The sequence below is a fragment of the Ranitomeya variabilis genome, chromosome 3 (assembly GCF_051348905.1).
Source record: "Ranitomeya variabilis isolate aRanVar5 chromosome 3, aRanVar5.hap1, whole genome shotgun sequence".
Lineage (NCBI taxonomy): Eukaryota > Metazoa > Chordata > Amphibia > Anura > Dendrobatidae > Ranitomeya > Ranitomeya variabilis.
The window spans coordinates 232840193-232856556 of NC_135234.1; the positions used below are offsets into that span (position 1 = coordinate 232840193).

General features: G+C 44.8%; 1 protein-coding gene across 8 annotated transcripts in view; it reads right to left on the bottom strand.

The window, feature by feature from the left end:
- Positions 1-1223: 1223 nt before the first annotated feature.
- AMPD2 (adenosine monophosphate deaminase 2) overlaps positions 1224-16364 on the bottom strand; it is a 130947-nt gene continuing 115806 nt past the window's right edge. For all 8 annotated transcript variants that reach the window (XM_077295239.1, XM_077295238.1, XM_077295243.1 and 5 more), the window contains exons 16-18: positions 11588-11761; positions 10444-10554; positions 1224-2610 (exon numbers count right to left, since the gene is read on the bottom strand). In XM_077295239.1, coding sequence (XP_077151354.1) covers positions 2356-2610; positions 10444-10554; positions 11588-11761 — 540 coding nt within the window. In that variant the 3' untranslated portion in view covers positions 1224-2355. The remainder of the gene's footprint in view (positions 2611-10443; positions 10555-11587; positions 11762-16364) is intronic.

Consider the following 16364-nt stretch of genomic DNA (forward strand, 5'->3'; position numbering starts at 1 on the left):
GGGTCTAGTTTCCAAAATGAGGTCACTTGTGGGGGGTTTCCACTGTGTAGGCACATCAGGTGCTCTCCAAACGCGACATGGTTCCATTCAATTTTGAACTGAAAAAGTCAAGCAGTGCTCCTTCCCTTCTGAGCCCCGTGCCCAAAAAGCAGTTTTCCCCCACATATGGGATATCGGCATGGTCATGAGAAATTGCACAACAAATTTTGAGGTCTATTTTCTCCTGTGACTCTTGTGAAAATAAAAAAAATTGGGTCTAAAGTAAAATTGGGGTGAAAAAATGTTTTCCTTCCAATAATTCCTGTGAGGCACCTGGAGGGTTAATAAACTATTTTAATGTTGTTTTGAGGACTTTGAGGGGTGCAGTTTTTAGAATGGTGTCAGCTTTGGGTATTTTCTCTCATATAGATTCCTTAAATTACTTCAAATGTGATGTAGTCCCTAACAAAAATGGTTTTATAAATTTTGTTGGAAAATTAGAAATCGCTGGTCAACTTTCAACCCTTAACTTCCTAAAAAAAAAAAATTACCGGTATATTTCAAAAATTGTGCTGATGTAAAGTACAGTAGTCATGTTGGAAATGTTATTTATTAACTATTTCGCGTGATATAACTCTTTGATGTAAAGGCATAATAATTAAAACTTTGAAGACTGCTAAACTTTCCAAATTTTTGCCAAATTTCTAATATTTTCACAAAAACAAGCAAGTCATATCTAACAAATTGTATCACTATCGTGAAGTTCAATATGTCACGAGAAAAATTCTCACAATCTGTGGGATCCGTCGAAGCGTTCCAGAGTTATTACCACATAAATTGACACTGGTCAGAATTGTAAAATTTGGCCTGGTCAGGGAGGTGATAAAAGGCTTCGGGTGAAGGGGTTAAACAAAGCATCCTGGCTGTTGCAGTGGGAACCCAGCTGTGACAGTTCGCTGCCTCTGTGGATGGCGCTCCCACAGCTCCTGTGCCTGTTCCATCCTCGTGCTGTACATGTACAAAGAGGTGTGGTAAGTAACACTTCACCATGATGTGCATATACAACAGCTTGCATAAAGGGGGTTAATGGAAAAGATAAACTATTTTTACTTTATGACCCAATGGCCTGCAATAAAGATCTCAAGTGTATATAGGAATAGTCTATAAAGGTTGTTAGTTGTATTGAGGCACACTTTTTTTTTTTATAAAGAAACATAATTATGGTTGTAAATAAATACACCAGATACACTGAATGAACAAATGTTTTATTTTCATGCATATTCCACTATTTATCTAACCAAACGTGAGATGAAATGTAAGTGTAATAGGTGATAACAACGGACAAACATTAGCTCCTGAGCATGCAGGATGCACAGTAATACAATACAGTGACACAACCACAAACACATACAAGGTCACACGTTATATTCTGCTGTCAGTTTTTATCATTTATTTCTCTGATTATCATCAAACAATGTTTTGATATTGGTCCCAAAATGTCAAATCTAAAGGCAAAGAACAGAAACCTCTATATAAGAGTGGATGATGACAATTTAAAAAATGCTGGTGTGCTGTTCTAATCTTATTCTAATGGAATCCAAACCGCAAGCTAATATGAAACAGATGAATATCAGACAGTCTATTTCTTCTCAGTCATTTTTGTATTAATGTATGTTTCTCTTCCAAGTCCAGTGTTACCGAACAGGCAGCGGACTACTAAAATACAAGAAAATAAAGACAGCAATGGCTTCTAGCACAGAGAACTATGTCCCGCCTGCCACATTCACAAAATTCTCTTACTTCACTATCAATGCTACTCTCAGCATGCACTCTCACCTGTAAGAAAAATATACCTTTAGTAGAAAGTGGCTGTACTGCCATTGAAATCATGGACACACAGTATATAAAATGTCTATGGCAATTCATTAGGACTGTGGTATGTAGCATACATTTTGAATGCCTTAGTTTCCTTCTTCCTAAGGTTTTTCCCCATGATCTGGGTATCTTGGCTGCTCCACACTTCAGAGTACAGCATTTACCTCTTGCCTTTGGAAACTTATTTTCTCTTACCCTTTCTCACTATCATGGGTTTTATTCTTCTGCAGGAGATTCATGAGAAGCTGAGCCCCATTTACCCTTGTCCTAGCATCTCGTGTAACCCATCATCTGCTTTCCTTATCAACAATCTGAGCAGCTTCACGATTTCCGAATAATGATCTGGCTTTTTCTTTTTTTTTTGGTGTTTTTATTTAAGGCATTTTTTCTTCTTGACATTTCTCAATCTTTCGTATAATGAACCCCATGCACTCTGTCATCTCTTTCATATGGTGAACCCAATGCACTCTGTCCCTTCCCCCTCCAGTCTCCTCTGTCCTGTTAAGGCTTCCTCTTCTCCTCTCCCATGCTTCCAGTGTCTTTAGAATTCCTGTTCTGTCCATCTCCCATACACAGCATTTCTTCAGGGATGGTCTCCAACTCTTCACTTTGCAGAGCCTGTGTGATCAGCATCAATTCTTCACTCAGCGTCTCATATCTATATCCAACGCGTATGTCAGGCACATTTGTTCTGCGAATATCATTTGCGTCTGGACCTTCTTGCAGATAATTAGGCCCCAGCCAATAACTTTTTACCTGTCATGACATAATGTAACATTAGAAAGCAAATAATTCATGTTATTTCTATTTAGTGTTGAAATAAACGGAGAAAGGCCTTCCTTCATTAAAGAAATCTACATAGCTCACATTCATCACATATAGAAATCTACATTGGGCATTGCATCTGCAGAATCTCTGCTACAGATAGGGCAGGTGAATGAGTTGAAAATGTTTGGGAGGGCTTCAGAAAAAAAACAAAACAACAACTTACGAAGACCTAACTGTTTAAGAGAAGTAAGGGTAATATTGTGTGCATGAGTGTCCCTACGCATATTACCGCGAGCGTATACATAGATTTTTCATCTAGATTTTCCAGATGGATAAAATCCCCATCACATGCTGCACAGAAAAATCACATACTAAACTGACCAATAATGAGAAATTGATATCCAAGCATGTCAATGTATGCTGTGGACATTGTATTTCAAAGGATGTACATCCTATAGAAACACACCCTAATCCTAATAATAGAAAATCCTCCACACAAGTTCCAAGTAACACAGATAACAAATATAAGTCCAGACAGTTCTGAACGTTTGGTTAGAGGATGAACGAGGTCTTGGTTTGAGTAGGGCTTATAGGGGTTGTCTCACAAAGACCATTGTAGACATCATAAAGGGTGCTACTATGCATAGAACTCCTTTCTGTTACCCGGAATTGACAGCCACTTTCCCCAAGCAGTTCCCCTTCTAGTGGATGAGAGAATGCCCTCCAGTTAATACTACATATGAGATTGGCAGGCATTGTGACCTTGCCAGAATTGGGCACCTTTCCTGGCTGGCTTTAGACAATAAAGTCCCTACTTATTTTCCTTGCAGAAGGCATCGAGCTCTACACTGCAATGCTAAGACGATGCCTGGCATGACGAGCTAAGCAGCTATATCAGCAAAGCTGTGCTCACATGTTCCAGCCATGGTGTTTTCATTGCTGGAATTGTGTTAGTGCTGCACCTTTTTCTCACGGCTTTCAAAGATCAAAAACTATGCGATTTTACAACAAATGCAGCAAAAAACGCACTGGATGTGCAGCTGCACGTGGCTCTCATACTCCATACTGAATAAATTGAGTGGTTTGAAAATGTTGGTTCCATTTTTTCTTCATTTGCATAAATATCAGTAATATGTTTATCTATCCTGTGACTTCTATAATTCCACTTCATTCTTAGCGTGGAAATATCAATGAGCATGAGTGTACCTCATTCTATAAATTATCTATATATCTACAGTTGTTAATCTTGCCTTCGCTCATTGGTTGTATGTAGATTACTTTGATTATATATGTTTTTGGTCCATCAGTGATATATATTCTTTTCTCTATCGCCTCATTGGGGGACACAGGAACCATGAGGTGTATGCTGCTTCCACTAGGAGGCTGACACTATGCACAAAAAAAGTTAGCTCCTTCTCTGCAGTGTACACCCCACCAACTGGCAATCTGCACCCCGGCTTCTAATTTAGGCCCCGGCTTCTGGCGGGGCCCTACTTCCGGCGCCGCGACTCCGCCCACTTCCTTTTCCCTCTGCGCGGGTTTTTATCCCGCCCATCTATCTCCTCCGCTCCGCCCACCGGCGCCATACTGGTGCTCTGGCCTGATGGTTAGCTCCGCCCATCACCTCCTGTGCTGCTGTAGGATTTATTTTTGGGGCCAGGAACGCCTTGCTCCGCCCCCTCCAAGAGCGCAAAAACCTCAGATGAGCTCCTGGCCACATCTCCTCCCTGCTTCTGTCAGGCCTGCAGTAAGTTCCGGACAGGAGAGTGTCCCAGAAGTCTTCCCTGACTGCCTGTACCCCTGCCTGAAGGACCATCGTTCCTGAAGAGCATCTTCAAAACCGTGCAGCCTTCCATCTGGACAACGCTTTGCCTGCCATGAGTAGCTCTGCACTGCAGACTGACACTCTCCTCTACCTTCCTGTCCCCTAACCTTCTGGAGTTCCTCAGGGGCTCTTTCGTCATGTCTAATTCTAAGGCAGGTCGCTCTCGTCCTCCTACTTCTTCCTCTACTTCCTCTGCTTTAGTCAAACACTATGTGTGTTCGTCTTGTAACTGCAAACTTCTCTCCTCTGTCAAGCCTGCAACAATTCCATTATGCCCACCGCCCAGGTTCCCCCTGCTGCTCCGCTTGAGAGCGAAGCCTCCACCCCAGGCTGGGCTTCCTCTCTGTCACAATCGGTAGCGGATCTAACACGGGTTTCCCTTGCAGACTTCCGCAGTAGTCAGTGGGTCGCAGGAAGCTCTGTCCGAGACTTCCAATATAGGCCGCAAAAGATCCAGACAGGAACGCAGATCTGAGTCCTCTTCCCGTTCCATCTTGCCCCATGGTCCTTCTCTGCGGTCAGCTTTCCCCCCCGGTCCTCCTCCCCTGAGTCAGGTGAGGCATTCTCTGATGCGCCTTCGGAGAATAATTTGGAGCTGGACTCGAACCAAATCGCTAGCATGAGGGATACCATTCAGAGTCTCATTGGATTGATCAATCAGACCTGTGGCATCAAAGATTCCTCTACGGAACCCGCAGATCAGGCGGTTTCGTTTAGACGGTCTAAACCACCCCCCAAGGTTTTCACTCCTCATCCTGAATTTGATGAGCTCCTGGCCAGAGAAAGAGAATCCGGCCAGACGCTTTCAAAGAGGAAAGCGCCTTGGCGGCTTATATTCTTTTTCTCCGGATCTCATCGCCAACTGGACTTCCTCTCCCTCTGTGGACCCACCAGTTTCTAGACTATCCACCAACACAGTCCTCCCGCTGTCTGGCAAAGCATCTCTGAAAGATTCCAATGATAGAATCATAGAATCCTTTGCAAAGACGGCCTTCAAAGCGGCCGCGTCTACCCTATGTCCGACCTTTGCTTCAACCTGGGTTGCGAAGTCTATATCCAAATGGGCCAAACAACTCCCTCTGGGCATCCTGACCGGAGCTCCACCAGAACAGCTGGCGGAACTCGCCACCCAGATTTCTCACGCTGGGGAATATTTGGTTTCTGCTTCCCTGGACGTCGCATCTTGTGCTGCTCAGGCGTCCAGTAATGTTGTTGCCATAAGTCGCACCGTTTGGCTCAAGGCCTGACAGGCGGATCTGTCTTCAAAAAAGTCCCTTACCAGCCTGCCTTTTCAAGGATCACGTCTTGTCGTTTCCAAACTGGTTCCAAACTGGACCAAATTATTAAGGACGCCACAGGGGGCACAAGCTCCCTTCTCCCCCAGTCCAAACCTCGCCGACCTCCACCTAGGTGGCAATTTTGGTCTTTTCGGCCCTTTTGTCGTTTCACGGTGTCTGATTCCTTTTCCCAACAGCAGAGGCCACAGGCACGTCAAAAGAAGAAGATATCCTTCAGACCGAACCCCTTCCTGGCGTTCCCGCTTCTCCCATTGTAGATCCTCCAGGTCTAGGACTGGAAGATCCACCTTGGCATGACTCTTGACTAGACCCCAGCCCTCTTCCCAGGTTGGGCGGCCGTCTCCTCTTCTTCAGGGACGTCTGGATCTCCTCAGTAGAGGACGCATGGGTCAGGGAAGTTGTATCCTCAGGATACAAAATAGAGTTCATTTCAGGGCCCTGGGATCGTTTCTTCGAATCCCGGCCTCCAAGAGATCACGCTCTAGTTCCGCGTTTCTTTGCAGCCATCGCTTCCCGTCCCAGAAAAAGAACGGTTCACAGGTTTCTATTCGAATCTTTTTGTGGTACTGAAGAAAGACGGCAACGTTCGTCCAATTCTGGATCTAAAATTGCTGAACAAGAGGGTTCATCTGAGACACTTCAGGATGGAATCCCTTCCTTCAGTAATTGCTTCCATGGAGGCTCAGGAATTCCTGTGCTCCACAGACATCCAGGACGCCTACCTCCATGTCCCGATCTTCCCGGGACATCACAGATTCCTGCGTTTTGCAGTACATCACGAGCAGTTTCAATTTGTCGCCCTGCCGTTTGGTCTCACAACCGCCCCCAGGGTTTTCACGAAGATCATGGCAGCGCTGATAGCCATCTTGAGGGTCAGAGGCCTGGTTCTTTTTCCATACCTCGACGACATCCTCATCAAAGCTCCGTCCTTTTCTTAGGCTCACGAAAGTCTGTCCATCGTCCTCGACACCCTAGCCCGTTTCGGGTGGCTTGTCAACCGGAAGAAGTCCTGCCTTATTCCTTCTCAGTGCCTCGTATTTCTGGGAATGCTCTTCGACACTCGTCAGACCAGAGTCTTCCTTCCCGAAGACAAGAGATCCATCCTTTGTCGGGAAGTTCGCTTGCTCCAGGGCCCTCGGCTTCCCTCCTTCTGATCGGCCATGAAGGTTCTGGGAAGGATGGTTGCTACATTGGAAGTCATTCCCTTCACCCAATTTCACTCAAGACCCCTTCAGCAGGCTATTCTCTCACAGTGGGACAGGTCTGTCCTTTCTCTGGATTGCACGATTCGGCTTTCGCCCCGGGTCAAACGGTCCCCTCAACTGGTGGCTGACGTCACCTCTCATCTCCCGGGGCAGGTCCTTCCTTCCAGTTCACTGGCAGGTGGTGACAACGGACGCCAGCCTTCTCGGCTTGGGTGCTGTGTTTCGCCACCTGACGGCAGGTGGTGACAACGGACGCCAGCCTTCTCGGCTTGGGTGCTGTGTTTCGCCACCTGACTGTTCAGAGTCGTTGGTCGGCGCAGGAGTCATCTCTGCCGATCAATGTCCTCGAGATTCGGGGCATCTTTCTGTCCCTTCTTCACTGGAAAAGGATTCTCAGGGGTCTGCCAATTCGAATCCAGACGGACAATGCCACAGCAGTGGCATATATCAACCACCAGGGGGGGACTCGGAGTTCTCTGGCCTTGGCCTAAGTATCCAAGATCCTTCTTTGGGCAGAGGCAACGGTTCCGGTGAGATCCGCGGTACATACCCCCGGCATGGACAATTGGGCCGCCGACTTCCTCGACGCCCTGACCATTCCTTGGTCGCAGTTCGTGCTTCCCTATCTGTTTCCACCCCTGCCCTTGCTTCCCAAGCTGTTGAAAAAGATCAAGGCGGAAGGGGTGCCGGTCATTCTGATCGCTCCGGATTGGCCCAGGAGATCTTGGTTTGCGGAGAGCGTCAACCTTCTCGCGGATGCCCCCTGGCGGCTTCCAGACAGGCCCGATCTGCGGTCTCAGGGTCCAATCTGCTACCCGAATTCTCGGTCGCTCAGTTTGATGGCGTGACTGTTGAGACCGCAGTTCTAAGAGCGTCTGGCCTTTCGGATCGGGTGATTCATACTATGATCCAGGCGAGGAAGCCTTCGTCTTCCAGGATCTACCATTGTACCTGGAAGGCTTACTTCTGTTGGTGCGAGTCCAACCTCGTTCCACCTATGTCCTTTTCTCTTCCTTCCATTTTGGCCTTCCTTCAGGCAGGACTGGATGCGGGCCTTGGACTTAGTTCCCTAAAGGGCCAGGTTTCTGCGCTCTCCATCCTCTTCCAGAAGACGTTATCTTCTCAGCCACAGGTCACGACCCTCCTTCAAGGAGTAGCCCATGCTGTCCCTCCGTACAGGGCGCCTGTGGATTCTTGGGATCTTAATCTTGTTGTGGAGGTTCTGAGGGGTCCCCCCTTTGAGCCTCTCAGGGAGGTTTCCCTGCCATTTCTTTCAAGGAAGGTGGCTTTTGTTGTTGCCATCACTTTTATCCAGCGTGTTTCAGAGTTGGCAACCCTGTCTTGTCGACCTCCTTTCCTGGTTATTCACCAGGACAAGGTGGTCCTGAAGCCTCCGCCTTCCTTTCTTCCGAAGGTGGAATCTCACTTTCACCTCAACGAGGACATGGTCCTACTTTCCTTTTGTCCAGCTCAGATTCATCCTCTGGAGCGATCGTTGAACAAGCTGGACCTCGTCAGGGTGGTGAGGATCTACCTGACTAGAACGGCCTCTTTCCGGAAGACGGATTCTCTTTTCGTCATTCCTGATGGCACGAGTAGAGGCCTGCCGGCTTCCAAGGCGACTATTGCTCGCTGGATCAGAATGGCAATTTTGGAGGCTTACCGGATCAAGAACAGAGTGCCCCCTCCTGGGATTAAAGGCTCACTCTACCCGGGCAGTCGGCGCCTCTTGGGTGGTGCACCACAAGGCTTCCGCCCTACAGCTTTGCAAAGCGGCAACCTGGTCTTCCATCCACACGTTCGCCAAATTTTACAAGGTCCATACCTACGCTTCGCCTGATACCAGCCTAGGCAGAAGGATCTTGCAGGCGGCAGTGGTGAGTCCTCTGACCAGAAGGAAGTCTGTTTTTTCTCCCTCCCCAGGCACTGCTTCGGGACGTCCGTCCCATGGTTCCTGAGTCCCCCAATGAGGCGATAGAGAAAACAGGATTTTTTGGTTGCTTACCGTAAAATCTGTTTCTCGATGCCTTCATTTGGGGATACAGCGCCCTCCCATTTTGTTTAGTTTCTGTTGTTCTGTGTTCTATGACTGTTTCTCATGCTTACAGTTTTTATAGTTGTGGTTATGTTCTTTTAACCATATCGTTTTTCTCCTACTGCTTTCTCACTAACTGAGGTTCAGATTGCCAGTTGGTGGGGTGTACACTGCAGAGGAGGAGCTAACTTTTTTGTGCATAGTGTCAGCCTCCTAGTGGCAGCAGCATACACCCCATGGTTCCTGTGTCCCCCCAATGAAGGCTCTGAGAAACAGATTTTACAGTAAGCAACCAAAAATCCTGTTTTCCATGCCTTTTTGAATATTCTGTAGACACTGCCATCTTGTGGTCATTTTCAGAACATTATACTATGCTTCTGCATTCAAGCTTTTTATTATTATCTTTTCCCATATAGATCTTACTTATATGTTACCAGCTATACGTTTGTTGGATAGTTTCTGGTTATTTACGTGATCAGTCTTGCATACCGCTAAGCCTGCCATACTTTTCGAGACTAAGGTCTTTTTTTCTATCTTTTTTCTTACGATGATCTATATAAATGCAGTTATTTTGAATTAATTCATGAGGCAGGTATTGTTTCAAAGGCACACAGGACAATTTCCCAGATGAGTCTCCTGCACCTACCTCACAATAAAAAATCCCCAGGCTATTTACACCAACTAGGTCTCAGTCAGAGGTCCGAATACGGTCTGCGATGCACGGACTAGCCACAGGGTTGCTGACTCAAACGTGACAGGCCCATAAGTGCCGGATTTGGTCTTGTTGATCAGGGAAACCTGGAGCCTATATTCAACTGACCACGTCTCAAGAATGTTTTCCAATAAAGTACTATTATACGCTATATTGTGCTATAAAGGACAAAACTGTTCACCTGAGGAAAAATAGATTGGCACAAATCTTATATTTATGACATTTACTGTTATCGGTCAATCAAGGCCTATGGATTCCGGAATTATGACACGGGTTTGCAGCCATGCTTTAAGGGTATGTGCATGACATCTTTTTCAGGCAGGTCTCCCTGAAAAAGCGCTGAATAAATTACAAAAAGAATGAACCTACGCATAGCAATGTAAAATGACTTGCTTTCCATATTTTCCGGGTTTTAAGCTTCATATTTGTAAAGATGCAAAGAGGTTAAAAGAAGTGACCTGACCGTTCTTCAAGCAGCTTTTGCTCACTATTTTGTAGATAGAAATAATAATAATAATAATAATAATAATAATAATAATAAAAAAAATAAAAAAAAACACAAAAACAGCGAAGCCACAAAAAAACGAGGAGAACACACCAAAAAAAGACATTTGCCAGAGTTTTTCTGAAGTGTCCAGAGTTTTCACCTGCATCCAAAAGACACAGTGCGCACATACCCTTATGAAATTGATTAGTTCCTGTAGTTCGGCATGTCATTATTTAGTGCAGATACTTGGTGATGTTACCTTGTGGGGAAAGCCGCTCATCAGGACACTGTTTCTAGCGAGCTCACACATGTCACAAGAGCTCAGCTTCCACACTTGAGTTGCAATGCTGTATTCTTCCATTAAAGGCTCCTAAAAAAACAGACTACAAATTAGAAAACATTTACACAAAAAGAACTAAAATAAAACTTTTAGTTTTTCTGCAGCTGTTTCTCTTAAATTACATGATTAATAGCCCTTTTTTTGCTGGTGTTTTTCTTTAGAAATAGACCCCAATCTATCACGGCAGGAGTTTTGCACACCAGTCTTGGTAGTGCGCTTGCCTACATGTATCCTAGTCAGACCTTTGTGGCAGATTCTTTGCTGCCTTTGAACGATTTGCAGGGAGCTTGGCCACACACCCCAGCTAAGCCCCACCCACTTTTCAGAGCGTTGGCAGAGTTGGCCTGGCGTAACTATGACAAAAGTCGCACTTTTTGGCAACAACTGGCAAAAAATCTTTAATGAATCAGGATTATAGGCCTTCATGAGGTTATCTCATCCTATAGAGAAGCGAATAGGAAAACAGCTGAAAAAAACATTGTGTTTTAAAAAAAAATTACTATGAGGGAAAAAATAACCAAAAGGCGAAGTTCACAGGAGTGCATAAAAAAAGTTTGATTTTCATAAAAAACAAACAAACAGACTTTTTGTCATCTGTATGTCAGTTTTTATACATCAGCAGTTAATAGAATTGCAAGACCCAGAGCAGTTGGGTCTTGTAATGTATCTGAAGAAACTGGATGATTATGGGATCCAATTCTTTTTTTGCACACCCATAGACTTAATTCGGCGAGTCGTAACCAAAATCTGGCTGATTAGTGGATGCTGTGATCTGTATATGCCGGCATTTGCTCCCTGTAACAAAAATTGAATAACATTGGCCCTAGTGCTATCCATGTGATGGCAGTTTTCCCACAGGCAGCACTCGGACCATAAATACTATTGTTAATGTTGCCAGGCTGTGATAAAATATAATAGAGTACGCAGTACAGTACTTTCTGTGTTTCACTACTAACTTACAGCTGACATCTGGCTGCATCGATTGTTTTGTTTCTTTTTGCAAAACACACAAGGAAAAATAGCAGAAAATGGTATGAGACCATCGGACGTCCTTCTAGGATACCTTTGTGAAGTGAAATTGTAGAGGATCATCTGTGGACAGTGATACCATAAGGCCACGTGACAGAAAATCAGGGAGTGGGTTCCGGTGATAGCTTAGGAAAAGACTATTATTGCTCAGTGGAGACATGGCGATGCCAATTTGTGCCAGGTAGTAGAGATACTGCAACACTGGAGCCTGCAATAGCATGAAAAAGGGGTAACAAATATTGAAGAAAGACACAGAAAAAAATATTAGTCAACAGTTTTTAGTTAGTAAGGCAGTGTGCTTACGCTGAGTTTTTGGCACTGCGTATCTTCTGTTTATCAACAATGTAGTTTTACAGTTCCAGCCGGGTGGATGGGATTTTTAGACATCTCATGCCCACTGCGTTTTGTTCTTCTCAGCACAAAATGACCTGCGGTGCATGTTTCAGATCTACAATTTTTTTTTTTTTTTTTTTTTTTTTTTTAACTTTTATTTGCAGATTTTTTGCATGAACTTGCATTAGATGCAAAGAATCCGGAGGTAAAAAAAGCACATGCATTTTTAGTACGTATCCGTTGTGGAAACACATAAAAAACGCATGTAATCCACACGACTTAATAAATAAAGGTTTGTCAAAGCCAAATACCAGGAAGTATCAAAAACAAAGAAGCTTTAATTTAGAACATGACATACCAACAAGAACAAAAAAAAAAAGCAATAAAAACACACTCAAAACCGTGTGTAAAAAAAACGCAACCAAACTAATTTTCATAATAGATGTAAAAATGGAACAGAAAATCTGCAACATCAAAAACTCACACAAAGGTCATCGTGGGAACGTAGCCTAAGGGCGCCGTCAGACGGCCGTATAACATGAATGGCGGTCGCATCGGACTGGCCATAGGCTCTCCTGACCCGAGAGTGACAATTGCGTAGAAATTTAGCCTGTCACGTTCTTCTGACTGCACCCTAACATTAACACTTAGGGGTTTCTGATTTCTTATTGTAAAATGTTATAAAATGTAATAAAAACTACAATTATTAAAAAAAAAGCTGCTTTATTTAAAGAATGATATACCAAAAAGACAAAAACTGTAGTGCCAAAAACAAATGTAAAAAACGCACTCAAAAACTTAATGAAAAAAAATGCAAGCAACCTAATTTACATAATAGTTACCGAAATTCGCAAACATCAACAACTCACCAAAAGTGTACTATGGGATTGTAGCTTAAGACTTTTTGCATTTATTAATTAACAACTGAAATATTTATGAATTACAATGGCAAACCATCCACTCATCTGTAGTCATCATCTGACTTAGATTGATTAAAGGGCATTCAAGAGAAAGCTCCCTTCTTAAATAGTTAACTACCTCGACCTTTTAGTTTCACAGAATTTTATGAAAGATTTTGTGCGTACACCATAACAGAAAACTAAAGTTGATTTTCAACTTTAAAAATAAAGAGTATGTAAAGCATTGTATTACAGTAGCCATAAAATCCTCTAAAACATGCTATGAAATTGTCCCTTTTGAAATGGTGTTCAGCGATACAAAGGAAAAAAAATATGACTATGGCTATGACTAATATGGTATCCATCTCTTTCAACTACTGCATTGATCCTGCATGTGCTCACTATATTCTATGTCAGCAAGCAGCTTCTAATGGTACAATCTCTGCTTGCTGTCTGTCATATGCCTCTTTACCATCTAGCAACATATTTTAATGTGCCTGCTAAATCACTGGTTTAATTCACTTGTTGCATTGTACTTAATACGTACTGTTGTATATCCATGACTGGGGTCACTCTAGATATTATCTGGTGGAAGGTGCTATAACATATAGATTTAGCCAGGCCCAATATCTTTGATCATCTAACCACCCCCTGGTGTGCTGCCCCCAGCTGCCAAATTATCCCAAACCAGCTCCCACTATCCCTCTCCTGACCCTGTATTGTGGCCTATAAGTTTAGAAACATTTTAAGGGGTGCACGCAGTGTGGGGCGTATGCACGCATCCCATAAGCAAAGCATCACAGAAGATAAGCATCAAGAAAAAAAGTTATTCCATGTCAGTTAGTCAGGGCAGGAGACAGGTAACCCACACTTTGCTCTCCCTTTCATCCATGCGCTTTATTTCTATCCTCCTGTGTTCCTTTGCCATCCACATTCACCACCCCATCCCCCCTCCATCACCACTCATACACATCAGCCCCTCTATACTTCCCTCTCCCATGTACAGCTCCTATGCACTTCTCACCTTCCTGAAAAACCTCAGCCCATCTTGCCCAAACACCCAAACACATCACACAAAAAAACGTCTTACAATTCCAGTAACTACTTGCTTTTTATCTTCCTACGCCTACTGATTTCAGGGGCCATCTCTCCTAACCCTGGTCCACCAGCCCCCAACCTCAACCCCACCTCACATCGAAACCTTACTAATCTTATTAATATTAGCTGCACTCCATCTCCTTCTTTTAATTGTGCCCTTTGGAATCCACAGTCTGTATGTAACAAGCTTCCTTTCCTACACAATTAACTCCTGAACAACTCTCTTAATCTGTTGGCCCTCATGGAAACCTGGATTCAGGATTCTGACACTGTCTACCCTGCTGCCATTTCCCATGGTGGCTTACAAATCTCCCATTCCCAGAGAACTACAAACAGACATGGTGGTGGAGTCGGCATACTCCTGTCCCCACAATGCACCTTCCAGGTCATCCCCCCAGTTACATCACTCTCATTTCCTTCTTTTGACGTCCACACCATCAAGCTCTTCCGTCCCCTCTCCCTCAGAGTAGCGGTCATATACCGGCCCCAAGGCTCACCCACCCACTTCCTGGACCATTTCTCTGCCTGGCTGCCGCACTTCATGTCCTCAGTACTACCAACCCTTATCCTGGGAGACTTCAACATCCCCATTAACAGCCCACTTCCACATCTGGATCCCAGCTTCTATCACTAACCACTTCCCTAGGCCTCTCACAGCTCTCAACCTCTGAAACAAACAAAGACGGTAACACCCTTGACCTGGTCTTTGTCGGGCTCTGTTCAATCCCCTACCTAAATAACTCACCGCCTCCGCCCCTCTGACCACAAAATTCTCTCCTTCATGCTCACAATTCTTTGCCCACCCCAGCACTATCCTACCTACCACACAGTCAGAAATCTTCATGCCATTAACCCTCATACCCTTTCAGACTCCCTAAACTCATCATTGTCCTCAGTCTCCTCTTTTTCCTGTCCTGATCTGGCTGTACATCACTACAACGCCACTCTTGGAAGCACCCTTGATCAAGTAGCTCCCCTCACCCTCAGAACCTCCAAGCACAAAGTAAAACAGCCCTGGCTCACATCGCAAACTCAATTTCTCCAGCGATGCTCTAGGAGTGCTGAACGCTTATGGAGGAAAACTAACACACCAGAAGAATTCATACACTTCAAATTTATGTTAAGAACCTATAATTCTGCCCTTCATCTTGCCACACAGACCTACTACACCACCCTGATCTCCTCACTATCCAACAACCCCAAGAAACTTTTTGACACCTTTCACTCCCTCCTCAGGCCGAAAGCACAAGCCCCTACTATCACAGACACTTGTGCTGATGACCTGGCCTCCCACTTGATAGAGAAAATAGATAATATCCGTCAGGAAATCCGCTCCCAGGGGCAGTGACTCCCATCCCTCCCTGCATTTCCCCTGGCTCACTTTCCACATTCGATCCCATCACAGAAGAAGTCTCCAAGCTCCTTTCTTCTTCTCGTCAGACTACATGCACCTCTGACCCCATTCCCTCACATCTCCTCCAGTCTCTCTCTCCAGACGTCACAACTCACCTAACTACAATCTTTAATCTCTCCCTCTCCTCGGGCATTTTACCCTCCTCCTTCAAACACTCTATCATTACTCTATTATTAAAGAAACCCGCCCTCGACCCATCCTGCATAAACAACTACAGACCAATCTCCCCTTCGGCTATGTGCACACGTCAGGATTTTGTCAGGATTTTTCCTCAGGATTTGTAGCCAAAACCAGGAGTGGAACAATTATAGGAAAAGTATAATAGAAACATATGCACCACTTCTGCATTTATCACCCACTCCTGGTTTTGGCTACAAAACCTGATGAAAAAGCCTGACAAAATCCTGACGTGTGCACATAGCCTTCATCTCTAAGTCTTGGAGTGCCTGGTCTACTCCCGCCTTACCAGTTACCTGTCCACTCACTCCCTCCTAGACCCATCACAGTCCAGCTTCCGCCCCCTACATCTGACAGAAACTGCACTCATCAAAGTGACCAATGACCTTCTGATAACAAAATGTAACGGTGACCACTCTGCTCATTCTTCTCGACCTTTCTGCAGCTTTCGACACTGTTGACCACCATCTCCTACTCTCTAGGCTCCAGCCACTAGGCATTAAGGACACTACTCTCTCCTGGTTCCCTTCCTATCTTTCTGACCGCTCCTTCAGTGTTCTGTTCGCTGGCTCCACTTCATCTCCTCTTCCTCTCACTGTTGGGGTACCAAAGGGCTCAGTCCTTGGCCCCCTTCTCTTCTCCCTCTACACAGACCATCAGCAGATTTGGCTTTCAGTACCATCTTTATGCTGATGACACACAACTATACACGTCATCACCTGACCTTACCCCCGTTGTACTACAGAACGCCAGTGACTGTCTGTCTGCAGTCTCCAACATCATGTCCGCTCTCTATCTGAAACTCAACCTTTCGAAAACCAAACTTCATCTGCTCCCGCCCATCTACTAATCTCCCTACATCTGACATTTCCCTCTCTGTGGGTGGCACC